This window comes from Anomaloglossus baeobatrachus, chromosome 4 (assembly GCF_048569485.1).
Source record: "Anomaloglossus baeobatrachus isolate aAnoBae1 chromosome 4, aAnoBae1.hap1, whole genome shotgun sequence".
Lineage (NCBI taxonomy): Eukaryota > Metazoa > Chordata > Amphibia > Anura > Aromobatidae > Anomaloglossus > Anomaloglossus baeobatrachus.
Window position 1 is genome coordinate 403,383,423 of NC_134356.1, and position 18,865 is coordinate 403,402,287.

An 18,865-nucleotide genomic window follows, 5' to 3' on the forward strand; every position below is an offset into this window, starting at 1 on the left:
GTGTATGAGTCAAAGTGCTGCGCTATAATCCCCTGTAGTGATAAAGCATTGCAGGGGATTATAGAAATGCAGGAAATAAACACAGAAACAATTGAAATGCTGCTTCTTTCTTCAGCAACAAAATCTGCAAGAACAAAGAAGCAGCGTGTGTATAGCAAGTCAGGATTCTCATAGTTTGCTGGGATGCTTTTCCTTGCTTTTATTGATTCCAAAAAAAAACAAGGAAAAATGCATGAAAAAAACACAAAAAAACCACGCCACTTGGGCACATGGCCCATACTGTATTATATGATTGTAATAAAGGGAAGCTACAATCATAATATTAACTATTGTTCAAACCAGCTTTTTATGTTTCATGAGGTTTCTTTTAAAAAGGCATTTTTTTTTCATAGAAAAATCTTTGTTAAAAACAAACAAACAAAAGTAGTAATCTTTCAAATTTCACAATGACCACTGGGCTATTGTGGCTATGTACATGTGTTGTTTCCTGAAACAACAGTAAGTCAGTGTTAAAATTGAAAAATGGCAAAGCTACAAAGTTGTTAATTTATGGGGTTCTTATAAATTCTCATGCCAGAGGTATGTAATTGCTTCTTTCCAGATGGAGTTACTTTGCTTACCGCAGTAAACAAGCAAACTATATGTGGTGTTAAACATTAAAATAATAACAATAATCATAAATAATAGAATATCAAAATGCAGTACTTTTATTAATCCAGATTTTAGTATCAAAGCTTTAATAACAGACTAGTAATTTCTCTCACTCATGGTTATAAGATGATATAACCATTTCGACTCACTCATGGTTATATCATCAGTGTGAGGATATTACCTGGAATACAGAATACAGAATGCGTTGTATATATTTATAGAGAGAGATTTATTTAGGCACTAGTGTCAGTTTTTTGGGTCAAAATACTGAAAATGTAACTCTTTAACTTTTTTCATTTTTTCACATCTTTCACATCCATTTTAATTTTCTTTTTAAACGCCAAAATTACAGTTCTTTTGGTCACCGCAAAATTGCATTAAAATGCAACAACAGGCGATGAAAACATGGCATCTATGAAAAAGTGGTATAATTAAAAATGCCAGCTCAAGACACAGAAAATAAGCCATCAGTGAGCCCAAGTTCCAGAAAAATGAGAACGCTATAGGTCTCGTAAAATGGTGACAAAAGCGCAATTATTTTTTGGGACAAACTTCTGAAGGTTTTTTTAACACTTAGATAAAAGTAAAGCTATACATGTTTGGTATCTATGAACTGGTTCTGATCTGTAAAATAATAATACCAGGTCAGTTTTATCGTTTAGTGAACATGTTAAAAAAAAACAAACTATTGGGCAATTGCACTTTTTTGCAGTTTCACCACACTTGGAATTTTTTTCCCATTTTTCAGTAGACTATATGGTAAAACTAAGGGTGTTATTCAAAAGTACAACTCGTATGGCTATATTGAAAGAAAAATAAAAATGTTATGGCTCTAGGAAGAAGGTAAGAAAAAAACAAAAAATGGAAAATCAGGGATGTAAAGCCGACTTTGACCAAACAGACCAGAAAAGACCCCAAATCTAGAGATGGTATCCATTACCATGAGGAGGAATACATTCAAATTGTCAACAAATAACAATAAATCATTAGCATATAAGTCAATTCGCCTCTCTTTACCTTCATACTTAAAGCACTTAATGGCTCTTGGAAGAAGGTAAGAAAAAAACAAAAAATGGAAAATCAGGGATGTAAAGCCGACTTTGACCAAACAGACCAGAAAAGACCCCAAATCTAGAGGTGGTATCCATTACCATGAGGAGGGATACATTCAAATTGTCAACAAATAACAATAAATCATTAGCATATAAGTCAATTCGCCTCTCTTTACCTTCATACTTAAAGCACTTAATCTCCGGGTGTTGTCTAATGATGCAAGCTAAAGGTTCTATTGCGATAGACGACAGCCTTGCCTTGTTCCTCTATAAAGCTCAAAACTCTCTGAAATGTCCCCATTTGCTCTTATTCTAGGTGTTGGGGCCTTATAATGCAGCTTTACCCATTTAATAAATCTAGGTCTGAATCCCATTTTCTGTTATACCACCCACATTTATTCCCACTCCACACCATCAAACACCTTTGTGGCATCTAAGCAAAGCACAGCTTTATTACTGGGATCATGTTGTACGGCCTGAAAATTCAACATTAGTTTACGTAAGTTAATGGCAGTTGACATAGATGGCATAAAACCAGCTTGGTCAGTATGAAATACCGCCGTTATTACAGAGTTCAACCTACTTCCAAGGATTTTGGCTAGACCCTTAACATTTGACGTTAATAGTGGAATGGGTCTGTATGAGTCTGGTAATCCTTTATCTTTCAAGGAGAACTCTCAATCAATCTTTTAGGAGAACTATTATAGCTTCATATAACGACCTTGGTAGTGACGCCTCATCAAATCATTAATCATTTCCAAATAATGTGGTAAAAGTTCCTTCTCAAATAGTTTAAAGATCTCTACAATAAGGCCATCAGATCCAGAGTCTTTAGCATCTCTTCCAGAGAAAGTGGTAACTCCAAAAGATCTCCATCGCCCAGAGTTTATTTGAGCACATTTAGATAACCCGCTAGTTTTTCTTGTGAGTACTCCACCACAGATGTACACAGCTTGGCATAGAGGGTTTTGGTATTCATCTTTCCCTCCATATATCTTAACCAATGTATAAAAGCATTCTGTCTTTGAGATTGGGCCATTTCTGCTAATAGCCAGCCAGTGGTTTCTCCATCCTCATAAAAGTACTGTTTTAGAAACATGGTCTTATTTTTATCTTGCGCAATATGGTATGATCTCAGTTGTTTTTGGGCCTCTTTCCAAAGCAATATATTCACTATTATCCGGGATAAACAATATTTCAGTTTCTTGGACCTTACTCTCCAATGCAGCTCCTCTTTTCTGTGAATTATCTTTCTCTAATCAATACCCCTCCTTTAAAAAGTTTTCTTGCATCCCAAACCATATTATTAGGGGCCAAGCCAAAGTTGGTATCAAAGATTTCCCTAAGATTCTCCTTAATATTAGTGCAATTAATGATCTTGAAACACAATTGGTTAAGTTTCCAGTCCATTCTCGTCCTACATCTCCATGGAGCCACTTGCATCTCGAGCCAAAGAGGAGAATCATCTGATGTGGATCTAGGGAAATTTTAGAGACCAGTGTGGTCATTTTAATATTGCATAAGGCTAGATAAAACCTAGATAGAGTTTGATGGGTCAATGAGTCACATGAAAATACCTTTGAGTCTGGGAATTTCTCCCTGTAACTATCAATCAGTTCCTCCGCTTTAAAAAGGTGGTCAAGGGATAAAGAATAACTTCCCTCGAGAAACCTTTGGATGGATGGATTACAGATATTATTAAAATCTCCCAGAATCACCAGTGGTATATTCGGGCATACCGCTATTTTCTCAAGAATGTTTTTGATAGGGGTCTTTGAGTAAAGGTGCAGTCTATAGATCTTGACAATGATATATTCAAAGTATAACATTTAGATCTGACCCAGACAAATTTTCCGTCAGGATCTTATAAAGAGTCAATACGTGTAAACGGGATGCTATTATGTACAATTAGACTAACCCCCTTAGAAAAATTAGTGAATGGCAAATCTTGTTCTGTTCCCCCAGCTTAATGTCCTTTTTTTCTCAAAATAATGTCCCGGTCTTTGAATTGTATCATTTTTATCAGGATAGGCCATGGGGGGGGGTCCGTCCACCATTCCTAGTCTTGTATGGACCCTGTGAGCTCTTTCCAGAGCAAAGAAAGGAGTGAGGACATCCTTGCCAAAATAATCCAATAGAAAGTTTTCGAAGAAGCCTTCTGAGTCATTCCCCTCAGAATTTTGGGGGACTCCAACCAATCTAATATTATTGCGCCTCTGGTGGTTTTCCAGATCACCAGCTTTTTTAGCAATCAGTGCTGCAGCCGCTTGCATATCATTCTGTTCTTGGCGGGAGAACATATTCTGACTCCTTCACTGTGCCTTCCACTGCTGTAGTGCGCTCTGCATATTTCTGCACGTCATGGCGTATTATAGAGATAGACTCCTGTATATAGCTGACTTGTCCCAGCAGCTTATTGATATTAAAATTGCACTTATTAACTGCATTAAATACATCTTGTAAGGAAGTGGGGATCTACATGGGGAATCTCTGCAGGGATATGGCTTTTACTTTTAGAGGCTACAACAGAACCATCATGAATCTTAGGGAATGCATCTGATCCTGGGGGTCTGCCTCCTCCTACTCTTCCAAGGATAGTGCCATAAACCTGGACCCCTGAATGATCGTTCCCCTCAGTCCCTGTGCTGCAGACACTGATTTCTTATACGAAGTGCTGGTAGAGGAAGACCTGTGAGCAAAGTGCTCCAGCCACACAGCCACATCTCCTGTCACATCTCTCTGACTGCCTGCAGTGCAGGGCCATCTTGGATTTTGGCTGGTCTAGGATCTTCCTTTCTAACATGCTTTTTAAGTTTGTTATGATGCCACCGCAGTGCAAAGAACAGCTCCCTGGAATCCAGGCACTTCAGGGTAGCAGGTGAGTCCCTTGTTAATCCTCTCATCTGTCTCAACATGCTTTAGTCAGGATGAGTACAGTGGGAGCTCAAGGAAGGCACATCTCACCAAATACACACCTTGGCCACACCGCCCATTCTCAGCATTCTGTAGCATTCCATGTCTTGGTCAGTACTTAAGGATCACAGTATCTCGACTCCAGACTCCTTTCTCCATCACAAGTCACCCAAAGTATGCTACCTTCACAACCCAGAGACTATCCGTCCATATTGTACACAAAGTTATCACTGCCTCTCCTTTAAGAAACTGTCTCTTACCTTATCAGTTAACCCCTTCCATTGTGGACTAGTCTCAACACTTAACTATCTTTACCGTATTGCCTGGTACTAACTGCATATACAAGTGCTATGTAATATACATTACATTATGACATATAACCTTCCTGCACATTACTCAGAAACACATCTGAGTAATGCAATACATCACATTATCATCACAGTTACAGATTACATTATTTACAAAAGACGCAGGATACAATTCACATTACAATACAATAACGCTATTTGTGTCTTCAGGGAGTGAATGCGACAACAACCAGTCCACTACCTTACACCTACACATGCGTATATGGATAAACCTGTCAATTAAGGACAGTGGGCAGAAAAAAGTGTCCTGGAATCCGCCTGTCTGACTAGTCTACAGGGCGGTTCAGTCCCCGGCAGCTAATTAAAGTGATTTTTTTTTTCTCTGAAAACCGCAGCATTTCAGAGTCAAACATTCCTGGCTGAGATCACAGAACCAGTGTCTAATTAAAACAAAAACAACACTGATTTCCTCAGTACACACAACATTGTCGGTTATAAATGACTTAATGACAAAATGTATATTTGGTGGAGGAAGGTTGAACTAGATGGACCTAAGTCTTTTTTCAACCTATGTAACTATATCAGCTCTTATGTCTTGTATATTCTATGCTCAGCGGTATATAAATACATAGCACAATATATATAACCCCCATGTAGTAAGATTGCGTAAACCATCATTTCAGGCCAGTATTACAAACCAACATACAAATACAATAAACCAATATAAAGCAGAAATAACCAAGTAGAAGATGATGATCCCTATAGACAGGAGGGATCTCTTCCATACCTTACGTGCCCTAACATTTGTAGTTTCCAGAAAGCAATAATGGCATTATGATGGTTAGGCTTGTTTTATCTCAGATTGGAATATTCTTGAGTAAATGATCATTTCCCCTAGAAGCAGTGGATGATTGAGTGACTTAATGTCACTTTCATCTAGATAAGAACGCTAACAGCCAGAGGTGACTTGGCAGAAGAAAAGAAATGAATGATATGTTTCTGTAGACTGAAGAGCGCTCATGAACCCTGGAACTCACATCTGAGGAGCGATGTGACTATTTCCTAGCGCACAGTAGAAATTCCAGTTGCTGCGCTTTCTCCGGGCTTCTCACAGGACCTATTCTCTGGCAGTAAAATCAACACAATCTTTATTGATATTGGCAGCGCTGCCAGACTCTGCTAACAGTACACAAGCTTGTAACATTGCATTAATTGTCCTACTGAAGGAGTGGAACACTTACATTTTAACACGTAACATATGCTGCTTTGATTAGAAACTAATTAAAAGTGCAGACCCTCACAGGACTAATGTCTACTAATTGCACATTATATTCATTAATAACATGGCTTTCACTGACAACAGGAGGTCCGCTGCCACCGAAGGTACATTAATTGGAATTGTACCTCGTCACATGATAGGATCAAGTATACGACGTGTCATTCTAAGAAAACAATCTCCATTAAAAATGCTTGTTGAGGTATTTAATGTGAGAGGGTGCCAGACAATTTACAAGTACCAATGAAATGCCATTGCTAATATTATCTAAGCTTGGGTGGTTAAGACAAATGTCAGGTGGTTTCTGGGGCTTTTATGAACCACTGCAATAAATATTCTGGCTCAAATTGAGGACACATACACAGAGGTGATGTATCACTATTTTATCTGTAATTAACAGTAGTGCATGGTTGCAATAATAAGTATTCAACCCCCACTGCAAATTAGATTTATTAGCAAAATGTCAAACTTTCTGCTGTTTCAAGTAACAAATTAATCAAGAGCAATTTATATAGCTTATCACAACTAATGTATCAAATCTCCAAATTCAACACAAAATGCTACTTTTAATGACTTTGACAGACTCAGGATTATTCTACTCCTACATGACAAGCTCCTGAGTAGAGCACCAGTCGCTGTTTTAATCTGCTGTAAATATGATGCATAGCAAGATACCAACTTCTGGTAGTGGTCTTGAAGGTTCTTAGTCCAGTCCCCATAGGCAATGACCTCCAATTTACTGATATCGTTGGATTGGGATTCTTGGATCTTGGATTCTTGGTTCTGCAATCACCTTCTTTAAATTCCACCAAAGATATTCCATGGGATTCCACTCTACAATCTTCCAGGACTTCTTCTGAAATCAAGATTTGGTGGACTTTGAGCTATTCTTGGTATTATTGTCCTGTTAAAAGGTCGAATGACACTCAAGCTTCAGCTTCCCTCACAGAAGGCATACATTTTTTTCAATAGGATATCATACTTGATTGAATCCATCTTGCTCTACACATGCTGCCAGTGTCCAGTGCCAGAAGAAGAAAAGCAACTCTAGAACATCACCAAGCCACCACTTTGCTTTACTGTAGGCATCACTGAGCTACTACTATGCTTCCGTTTAGGCTGGGTGTTTTTTTTTTCATTGAATGGTAAATTTTTCTTCCTTCAGACATACTGCTGATCCATAGATATGAACTTTTTCAGTTTTGTTTCATCACTCAACAGAAAAGTATCCCAACACTTCTTCGGTGTATTGAGATAATTTGAGTCAGTGGAGGTGTATGTTTTGTAGTTCAGGCATGAAGATCTTTGGTGTTTCAATGTGCCTTTTACAGCCACTTAACCGTTTTTGATCATCTGCCTCCTCAGGAATCTTTCAGCCATGTCTAGATACTGTAACCTGTATTTCTTTTACTATGAATCTGCAAACTATGCTTTCAACTGTATATCAAAAATCATTTATCACCTTTTGCTAACTTTTTCAATAATTTATATTCCTTACTTGCACAATTTCTTGTCTTAATTTTTTGGATCACTCACTTGGCAAACTAAAGGCCACTTTACACGCAACTACACGTTTTTAACCTAGATAGTGGCATTTAAGTTAGGTTCCCGAATTACAGAGATATACCTTGCCGTTGGTCTCCGGGCTTACATGAATTGGCCAATACATAAACTAAATATCTCTCTTTTGCAGTAATGCAGTGCCATAAATTCCCTGGTAAATTTTTGGCTTTTTTCAGTGTGCAACTGTTTGCATTTATAGATACTTTACACGCAACGACATTGCTAACGAGATGTCGTAGGGGTCACGGAATTCGTGACACACATCCGGCCTCGTTAGCGACGTCGTTGCATGTGAAACGCACGAACGACCGTTAACAATCAAAATTACTTACCTTATCGTTGATCGTTGACGCATCGTTCTATTTCCAATTATCATTTCTGGTGCAGGATGCAGGTTGCTCATCGTTCCTGTGGCAGCACACATCGCTATGTGTGACACTGCAGGAACGTGGAACATCACCGTTCCTGCGGCCGCTGTCAATGAGGAAGGAAGGAGGTGGGCGGGATGTTCCGCCCGCTCATCTCCGCCCCTCCGCTTCTATTGGGCGGCCGCTTAGTGACGTCGCTGTGACGCCGCACGAACCGCCCCCTTAGAAAGGAGGCGGTTCGCTGGCCACAGCGATGTCGCTAAGCAGGTAAGTACGTGTGACCATTCTTAGCGATGTTGTGCGCTACGGGCAGCGATTTGCCCGTGACGCACAACCGACGGGGGTGGATGCTTTCACCAGCGACATCGCTAGCTATGTCGCTGTGTGTACAGTGCCCTTAAGACTATTAGTGAACTGGAAACCATTGCCCTTGAAGAAAGGTCTAAGATTCTTCAAAAACGCTGCCAGAGCTGCTGTCTTTAAAGAATAGAAGGCCATAACAGCCTACAACATAATTGGGAACATACCACATGATTGTCCATATTTATATATACTGTAAATATCGTTCCAAGTTATATAGTAAAACAGCATAGCTAATGCTAAAACACCCTTTCAAAGATCTGCATAGCCATCATTTATGAAACTGATGTAAAGTATAGATTAGGAATCTTTTTATTTACCATGGACCAAATGATAGAAGAAGCAGATCACAGAACTGCAGTCAGATGACGGACGCCTTTGCCCGAGCACACATACTGAGTGGTATACGAATCTATCAGCTCGTACTCCAGTGTGTTAATGTTAATGGTTGATAACAGAGCAGTGTCTCGCAGGGAACTGGATAATGAGCTTATTTACGATATCAATATTGGCCTGGTTTAGCGTCTCTGATATGCACACAACTTTCATCCATGTAGCGCTCCGTTACATAATGATGTGTCCTTGTCGGAATACCAAGAGCTTTTCACAACTCCCTGTATGATGCCACTTCACAACATGCTGTATTTATATTTGTACCCCTGAGGTCAATTTAAGGTGATGGATAGGGTGCTGCGGAGTTAATACACCAGCTCTCCTAGCAGCCACACTCTATCTGTCCTTGATGGCAAAGCGAGAGGAGAAATGCCTGTGTTACAAATAGCCCTATTGTATGAGAAGAATACATTCGTTTCAACTGAACATTTGATGTACAGACCGTGTATTATAAAACTCCAGAGGGAACAGTAAATTTTCGTTAGAACGCCATTCAACTAATGTCTTGTAACTACCCATGGTGATGATCTATGCACGGTGTACACTAGCATATTGATGGCTTCCTGATACGCTATAAAGCTCTGGCTGTGTAGTCTGAAACACTGAGTTTCTAGTAAAGGTTACTCTGGAAAATACGGACTTAATAACTGGGGTTTTATAAGCATATTACATGCCTGTTTACCCAGTTGCAACCAAATAGCGGTAATCTATCAGTTTCTTACTGGAGGTTTCCTTGTATATATAGCTAAGGGATTATTTTGGACTTAAATCAGCAGCGTGTTTCTTTATCCTTCCATGGACACCATAGGGTGGAAATGTTTTATGATTGGATGATTGGATTAAGCAGGGTATTTATTGTCTTGTGAAATATCATGTAATGTTCTGACCAGGAGGTAATTGGCTTTACTTTCTGCAAATATGGAAATGCAAAGGTTCCTTATAGTGAGATATATTACTAATTTGTATTACTCATATTATTATTATTATTATTATTATTATTATTAATAACACAAAAATATATTTTCCCTCATAAATTTTTTTAAGGAAAGGATATGACTAATATGGTCATTTATCTCATTATACAGAACTATTGCTTGACTTGTGCTGACTTCGGAGAAACATCAGTGTTGCATAGCAGCAAATTTTCCGTGGGGACACGAGTCAATTGAAGTACTGCAATAATATGGGGCAGCTCTTAGACTAGTTTCATAGCATATTTGTATTGTTTCCTGGGCATATTCATTTGAATATGATTGCAATGTATTCAAATAGATTCACTGTTGTTCAAAGAACATATAATGGGTGAAATGTAAGTCAGAATGGTATCCAATTGACATTGTGCACATTTCCTTTTGGATCCATGGGTATCCATTTCACAATGTTTGTGCATATTTCCTTTAGGAACCATATTAAAAAACATTTCCCATAATTTAAAGTGTTATTGTCAAGTTGTATCTTGAGCAGCACGTAACTCAGCAGTCTCTTTCACTTCCTTTTTGCTGTGATGAGCATAACAGTTCTGGTTCAGCAGCTTCGTCCTAATGCTGAGTTTATGCTTCTGTGATATATTACAGTGGTAAAGTATTTTATTGAACATGCCTTTATAAACTATAATGCTACCATCCATAGTGTTGTTATTAATCCTAACAGTACCTGCAATTCAGTGTAATGCAGAGATTCTTCTTAGTGCTCCCCCTCCCTTCTGGGATGTAATATCACATGCTGGGAGTAGCAAACCGCTTTATGGAAATCAATGGGCTGGAGAGAGCTGACTGGGATCTCATGAGTTAACTCCTCAGAATGTAACTACTGTGCATAGTAGGCAAGGATCTGTTGGTCAATATCCTTGGCAACAAGCTGTACACTTTGTAATATAAGATCTTTTATAACAGGAGATTGAAAGCAGATTGAAAAAGCAAGTCAGATGCAAACTTGCTTATTTTCATGTTGTCCAACTAATTTCATAACATGAGAATATGACTTTAAAGTGTCTATTTTGTAATCCATTTGTTTTCCAGGCAGTAACACAATTGACTCACCCTTCCTTACCCCCCTAAAAAAAGGGCAAAATCATTGTTGTTTTTGGGTATTAAAAATAAATATAAAAACATGCAAGCTATATGTTAAAAAATTAAGATGATTGCTTTAAAATGAATCCGTTTGCATCAGTGTCAAAATGAATCCATTGTTTGTTTACGCTCTAAAAATATGTAGATGTAGCAGTTTGCAAAAATATGATGCTGAAACCAGCCTTTGACTCTTCGTTCAGACATTACATTTGATGGATATGTTTGAAGCCTGACTTAAAAAAGAATAAATATTAAAAATAAAATCCACACCTTAGTGTATACCTATTCTGCACATAATTGTGTTCAAAACTACAAAAGTTCAAGACAATTCATAACTCTTGGGGCCCAAGAAGTAAAGGGGCCTACATCCACCTCCAAATAAGCAGGAATTATGCATTATGATGAGCTATTGGACTGCACAGTGCTTATATATTGTTCTTAAAGAGGGGTCCTTTTCTTTTTGTGTCCGTTCCCGCACAAGGTTAATTATACATTTCTACTTAAATGTCATAGCGCTAAAGATTACCAATCCTACAAAATATTAGCAAAAAATGATTATTTATCAGTATCAATAACTGTAACTTTACGATTTCAAAAGATTTTACATTTTAAAAGTAATCTGTTTTCTTTCTGGTTTTTGATACACCATCTTAGACCAGAATCATATAGTGGCAAAGACTTCAGTTCCTTTTATGTATTACCTACTAGGCTGCTTTTTATTTAAATGAAATCAGGGTTTAATCAGTAGAAGATTATCACCAGAGGACTAGTTATTTTGTGCCATTTAGGCCTCCATATTTCTACATTCTGCATAGCTCCACCCCCACCACTATTAAACATCTTTCTGCCAATGTACAGTAAACACAGAAAGCTGCCAATTAGTGGTGGTAGCGGGGTTATACACAGCTCACAATTCAGAGAACTGATAGACTTGCAGCAGAGAAAACCAATGTATAGATCAAAATGACAGAATGCAGAGTAGTAAGTGATATATTGCTGGAATCAAGGTTTCTGTCACTCCATTATTCTGTTCTTAGATTACATAGTAAAAAATGGTCACAATATTTCAAATTAGTTGGTATAGCAATTAGGGATGATCGAATACCTCAAATATTCGGCTTTGCGAATATTTTCCGAATACCTCGCCGCTATTTGACTATTTGATGCACAATGTAAGTCTATGGGAAGCTGAATAGTTGTTATTCGGGTTTCCCATAGACTTACATTGCACATCGAATATTCGCGAATAGTCGAATAGCGGCGAGGTATTCGGAAAATATTCGCAAAGCCGAATAATCGAAGTATTCGATCATCTCTAATAGCAATATGTGGCTACAAGATATACTAAGCCAGTCTCACATTGGAAATGTATATTTGCATTCTGGGTGTGCACACCCCTTTATAAATAATAAAAAGAATAATAATAATAATAATAATAAAAAAATGTAGTGAGATTTTTAATTGTGTGGACGCTGAGAAAATGTTCAATATTTGATTTTATTTTTTTAAAGAAGGCATACCACTGTGTATGACAAAAGTAAAGATTTTTCGTACTTACCTGAAAATCTTTTTTATGTAGTTTTCATTGGGAGACATAGGAACCATAGATTAATATACTGCCATCGGGAAGCACGAGGCGCAAACTGGTAGAGATGAGCGCTTGCGTGGAGGTTCAGTTCGCCGGCAGCAAACGAGCCTAGCCTCCACAAGCTCGATACAGACTCAAACCCTGGAGCAAGTCACTGACTGGCAGTTCGGGTCTCTGCCCACATACAGCCAGCCGTAAGCAGATCACTTCCGGGGGAAGGTGGGTAAGGGTTTTCAAAATTCGAGTGAGCTGTTGTTACCCCGGTAGAGCCATTCAAACACTGCAAGCGGCTCGCACAGCGCTGGGCATCAAGCGTACCTGAGTTGCTCGTGCGAGTTTTGTTCACACATAAAGCATTCGATCCCCGAACCCGAACCTTAATTTTTTTTAATTTAGTGTTGGTTCAAAATCTGAATCTCAGGTTCGCTCATCTCTACCAGTGAGTTGCCATGACAGTGTGGGGTTAGCTGATCACCCTTGTCGCTGTCATGATCCACTTAGTGAGAATTCCGGCAGAGCGCCAGCACTCACAGGAGATCAGCATTTCTGCTGATCAGAAATCAGAGAGCACAATGGCATTTACATGATTTGTGAATGTATACTAATCGACACTGAGCATTGTATGTATACTAATCCACACTGAGCATTGTATGTATACTAATCGACATGGAACACTTCCTCAGTGCAGCGCTATACAGCAACTGCTCTATAAAACTGTAGTTTTAACCCTTTTATGGACACCTTATTTATGCTTTTATTTCATAAGTCAATATCTCATTCTAGTTTTAGTGGTTAGTATAACCAGTAAATTCTTCCTGTTACAGAATTCTCTATGTACTGTAAGGAAACTGTAGAATAACAATTGTCAATAACAGCACTGATTGCAATGATCTGTAATGATTTTATCCATAATGAAATTTCCGGTAAATGTAATTTGATCAGCATCATTAGAAATACTTTTAGCTCCAAGTAGTCCGCCTCTACACCTAGTGATAATGCTAGGTGTAATGCTGGCTAATCTTACTATTACTTCATATTATAAGACATTGCATAGTGTCCATGATATTATATGAACGTAGTTAATTGTGTATTTTTTTTTGTCTAGGAACCACTTTTCCAATAATGAACTAGAAAAAAAAAACAAGAAAAGAGAAATGTCAGCAATGGAGACCAGGATGCCTGCTATACAAATAAAGCAAGAGAAAACAAATCTACATATGGAAAAATGTAACAGTCCAAGTAATGGCAGCCGAGAATTGTTTGTATCAGGTAAGTGTATAACAATGATCATTTCTTGCTTTATTCATTATTGTGCCAGACATTTGATCAAATCATTCAGAAACAATTTAAGAGCAAGCTATTTTTTAAGATGAATTTGTAAAACTGTCACAAGGATGATGGGGCCAATAGGTTTTGTTTGTGTTTTAATTTTTTATTATTTGCTTGTAGAAAGACAATCTAATGTAATGGCTTGTTCCTCACTGCAACCGTAATCCAGATAGAAATAGTAAACCTTATTTCAAAAGTTAAAAAATTGACATCTTCAAGTACATCCAAATGTTGTACACCTTTTTATTTTGCGTTTCAAACTGCAACTCTCTGCACATTGAAAAGCCTAAGAAAAGAATTTGCAAAATTTGGATGTACTTGAAGATGTACATTTTTTAATTTTTGGAATAAAAAGTACTATTTTTTATCCAGATTATAGTTGAAAGATTATTTTCCTTGATCTTTGCTGTGCCACATCGGCAGGGGTGGTTCCTTCTGTGACGAGGATTTTAGCTGCCTCATTCAGGTTGAGCTGGATTCTATGTTATATTTCCTTCCTCACTGCACCTATTACACCAAGAAGTCCATACCATAATTCGTATCATGCAACCACCTACATAGGAAGGTGTTTCGTCTACATTCAAAGGAACAGTACTTAAAGGGAACCTGTCAGGTCCAATATGCACCCAAAACCACGAGCAGTTCTGGGTGCATAGTGCTAATTCCTGCCTAACTGTCCCTATATACACTAGCATAGATATAGAGTTTTCAGTCATGTGCACTACTTCACTTTGAAGCCAAGATGCGTACACCCGGCTTCATAGTGCGCTTGATCGAAATTCCAGGGTCATGCGCACTGAGCCGAAATCCAGTGTCGAGCGGTGATGGCGGTGAAGAGGTAAGTAAGATCATCCTCTGACGCTGCGCATTCATTAGCATTTTAGCACACCCACAGGGACGTACTAACATGTTAATGGAGCCGACTAGTTAGGGGAACTAACGCCCAGGGGACTAGTCACCATGCTCATTAGTGTGACGCCCTGGCAAAACCAGGTAGTCACAGAGGTTGTACAAATCTCTCAGGTACAAAACTCCACCCTCCTTGCCAGTCCAACACAAAACCCACACCCAGCTGCACAACACCATCCAGTAAAGCCTAGTCACCCCCCATGACAATAGGGACACACCAGTGGGCGGGACCAGGCGGATGGGAGCACCCACCTAGGGGTCCTGAGGTGTCAGGGGCAGGAACACAAAAGAACAGAACAGTCTGAGTCGGAGTTGAGTGCAGAGTGAGGAGGCGAGAGGAGTGTGAAGTACAGCGGAGTCAGGGGTAGGGGCCCCTGGACTACCGGACTAGGTGGCAAACAGCAAGCAGGACCACAGGGGACGGAGATCCGGTCACGGGAGACCTTAAGTTGACTGGGGCAGAGTTGTAGCCCGCCAGTGCCAACAGCGGGAATCCAGTCCATTGGCCGTGCACAGTTTTGGTGTCTGGACCCTAGGGTGAGGAAGGTTTCAAGCCACTTGTCAATTGACCCGCCATAGGCAACCGGTCATTGGCAATTTGGTTTACCACTGGACTTTGTGTGCAATTTTTTGGTACTGTGAGTACAACATTCACCCCCAGTCTAACCCTGCATGTCAGTCTCCGCGGCCATCACTCCCGTTCACCTGGGCCCCGGGACTACATCTCCCCTACCCGTGGAGGGGATTCCATCCTGCTGCCCTGCTCCATCAGCCCCGGGCGTCCCATCACCAGGCAGTGGCGGTGCTACCAACTCTCACCGCAACCCACGGGTAGTGTCACTGACAAACCAAATCCCCTGTAAATACCCCCTTTCCTACGGTTGTGAGGATGGACGGCTGTACGAGCCCGGGTCCGGCTACCACTCGAGCTGCAGTGTTGAACCCAGATCCGGGCAGCCCCTGCAGCGGCCCGGCCCCCGTTCGCAACAATTAGTATACGGTAAAAGATCTTTAAAAATACTTTTTCTAAAGATCCCTTTATCTATGCTACTAGATGCAGGGACAGTTAGGCAGGGATTAGCAGTTTGCACCCAGAACTGCTTGTGGTTGTGGGTGCATATTGGACCTAACAGGTTCCCTTTAAATTGAGTACTGTATTTAGTGCTGATAGCGACAGCACACTAATCAGGTCTCTCAGACATATTAGTTAATGGAGCTGTCATTGTGAGCCTCGCTTATATTTGCTACTGTATATACTATCAAAAGTGTAATATACTTGCAATATTAAAATTTTGAGTGAAAAACTACTATAAAGTTATGATCACTAGTAGAGATGAGTGGATTGATCTGCGGAGGAAACAGTTTCAGTTGAATTCCTGAAATCCACGGTTTGATGCCAATTCAAATATCTTGAGATTCATCTTGCAGTTTGCAGAAAAACCCATTTCCCACACTGCTGAAGCACACAAACATTTTGCATTGCTGCGGGTCTCCCCATGATGCCCTGCAGCTATGATATCTTACAGATATCTTATCTTATTATACCTTGTTGGTCAGTCTCTGGGCGATCTGAGATCAGTGGTTCCCAATGGAGCACATTTTGTAAGGCAGAATTGTTTTCCATCGCCAATCACTGGGCAAGTCTCTCTCTTTTGTAGATTGCTTATGGTCAGCAGGTTTCTCTCATTCTCTCTTTTTCTGTTCATTAGAATGTAAGCTCTTATGGTTAGTAGGGTTCTCTCTTTCCTGTAAAGTTTATCCCCTTTACGATATTTGCCGTAAGTTTACATCATAGTCGGGCAGGGGATCTCACACAAAGTAGTAAATTTACATAATGGTGATTGCGCGATTGCAGGTGCTGTGTCCACACGATTGCCACCGAGAGCTCGGCTTATATCCATAGTTTTTGTGTAGCACCTAAAGAGTTACTTAACTTCTTGGATGTGGTTTTGAGCAGTTTGAGGGGTACAGTTTTTTAAATGGTGTCATTTTATTGTATTTTCTATCACATAGGCCCCTCAGTCACTTTAAATAATTGGTTTTGTAAATTTTGTTGAAAAATTGCTGATAAACTTTTAACCCTTCTAACTTTTTAACAACAAAAGAAAATCTTTCAAAACTGGTGCTTATGTTAAGTTGACATATGACAAATGTTGTTTATTAATGATTTTGTTTGATATAACTATTTGGTTTAGGGGTATAAAATTCAAAGTGTGAAAATTGTGAAATTTTCAAATTTTTGCCAAATTTTTGTTATTTTCATAAATTAAAGCAAATCATATCAACTGGAATCAACTGGAATTTTCCACTATACTAGTCGAGAAAAATTAAAAAAATATTTAGTATACCATAGATAAAAACGCAGCCATGGTACTTCTTCAATTTTAAAGTGTCCGTTTTTGTTATGAATTTGACAAAATTCTATTCTCATAAATTAATCCTGACTCGATCTGTGATGAGACCACATCTGTAAAATTAGTACAACCATAGACTAACCCCCAAAATTAATTTAGACTCCCAACCAGACCTCTAAATTAATGTATACATTAGATTCCTAATGTACGTCAGACTTCAGATCAAACCTTAAATGGTCATTATCATGTCATCAAAGTTTGTATAAATTAGTAGCGCAAGCAAATATAAAACACTTTGTAATATATAGAAACTTAACAGAAAAAGAATGATTTTTCTCCACTTCTTACCCTCCTCCTGACTCCTTTACTAATCATCTATTCTAAAAAACATCTAAAAGATAAATGGACAGTCAGCTCACTTTAGTATCAGACTACTATTAAACTCTATAGAGAGGGGGGAGCAGTGAGGGGAACTCAGCAAAGTGAGAGACCAGACAGACACAGGTACCGTAGGTTGAACTTATTGAAAATTGATTTAGCCTCAGTGATAGATTCACAGTTACACAGCTCAGTACTGTTGTTTAAAGACTTCCACGCTGCAGTTCTTTGCAGTTCTTTGCTTAGGCTGCTTTCACACCTCCGGTTTAGCAGAGCCGGCCAATCCGGCTCTAAAACCTATGCAACGGATGCGGCAACAAAACCGCATACTTTGCATACGTTTTTGACTTGCGGCCCGTCCGGTTTTTGCCGCTTGCGGCAGGCTACTGAGCATGCGCAGTGGAAAAAATCGCATGCGGCAGCAGGATGCGGTGTTTGCTGCAGGATGCCACATGCGGCGTCCATAGGCATGCATTGCAAATCACGCCGCATCAGCCGGATGCGGCGCGATGCGTTTTTTTTTGCCGGACAAAAAAACGGGCCAGGCAACGTTCCATCCGGCCGCCGCATCGGCTAAAAAACGGACGTAACGCAAGCCCATGTGGCACAATACGGCACTAATGCAAGTCTATGCAAAAAAACGCAACCGGCGGCAAAAAAAAACGGTTGCGTTTTTTCTGCAAAGCGCCGGATTGTGCCGCACAGGAAAAAACGGATGTGTGAAAGCAGCCTAACAGGAATCCATCTCTCTGTGTGCTATGTATATGAGATGTAATACAGTAGCAGCTACTATCCACCCACTAGCTCAGAGTCAACTGAAAATCGTAGATAAAATATGAATAAGGGAAACTGGTGAAAGAAAAGGATACAAGTCATACAATTTTAGATAAGTTTTGGTTGTGATATAAAGAATACCAAATGAAGTGCAGTTTTTCAGTAATCCATGACAGAGGAGACATTAGCAAAGATATGCTTGCTTTTAATTATATTAGGTATCAGAGTTTTACAGCCAATTTATATGTTGGCAGTTTCCTTTTTTTATCTCCAAGAAGACAGTGTGACCTATCCAGAAAAAATAAGACATAGAAAAAGAAAGTACATATAAGAATATTGTAAAAAAAATCACACAGAGATAAAATAGCCATCTATTGTAATGTCCACATTCCTGTAATGGTAGTTACTTGTATACCGTAATTGGTGAATTTAATTTATCCATTTATTGTTCAGGAATGGCTTGAGGAACATGACATGAAGTTTAAGGTGTTGACTTGGCTTCCAAATTTCCCAAATCCAAATTCAATCAAACATAGGTTTTATACATCACTTCCAACGATAAGTCTGCTTTTAACAATCA

The 18,865-nt window shown here is 39.2% G+C and overlaps 1 protein-coding gene across 4 annotated transcripts in view; it reads left to right on the plus strand.

Annotated features, from left to right (window-relative positions):
* Positions 1 to 18,865, plus strand: part of SFMBT2 (Scm like with four mbt domains 2) — a 365,966-nt gene that overhangs the window by 87,916 nt on the left and 259,185 nt on the right. For all 4 annotated transcript variants that reach the window (XM_075345324.1, XM_075345321.1, XM_075345322.1 and 1 more), the window contains exon 2: positions 13,647 to 13,810. In XM_075345324.1, coding sequence (XP_075201439.1) covers positions 13,696 to 13,810 — 115 coding nt within the window. In that variant the 5' untranslated portion in view covers positions 13,647 to 13,695. The remainder of the gene's footprint in view (positions 1 to 13,646; positions 13,811 to 18,865) is intronic.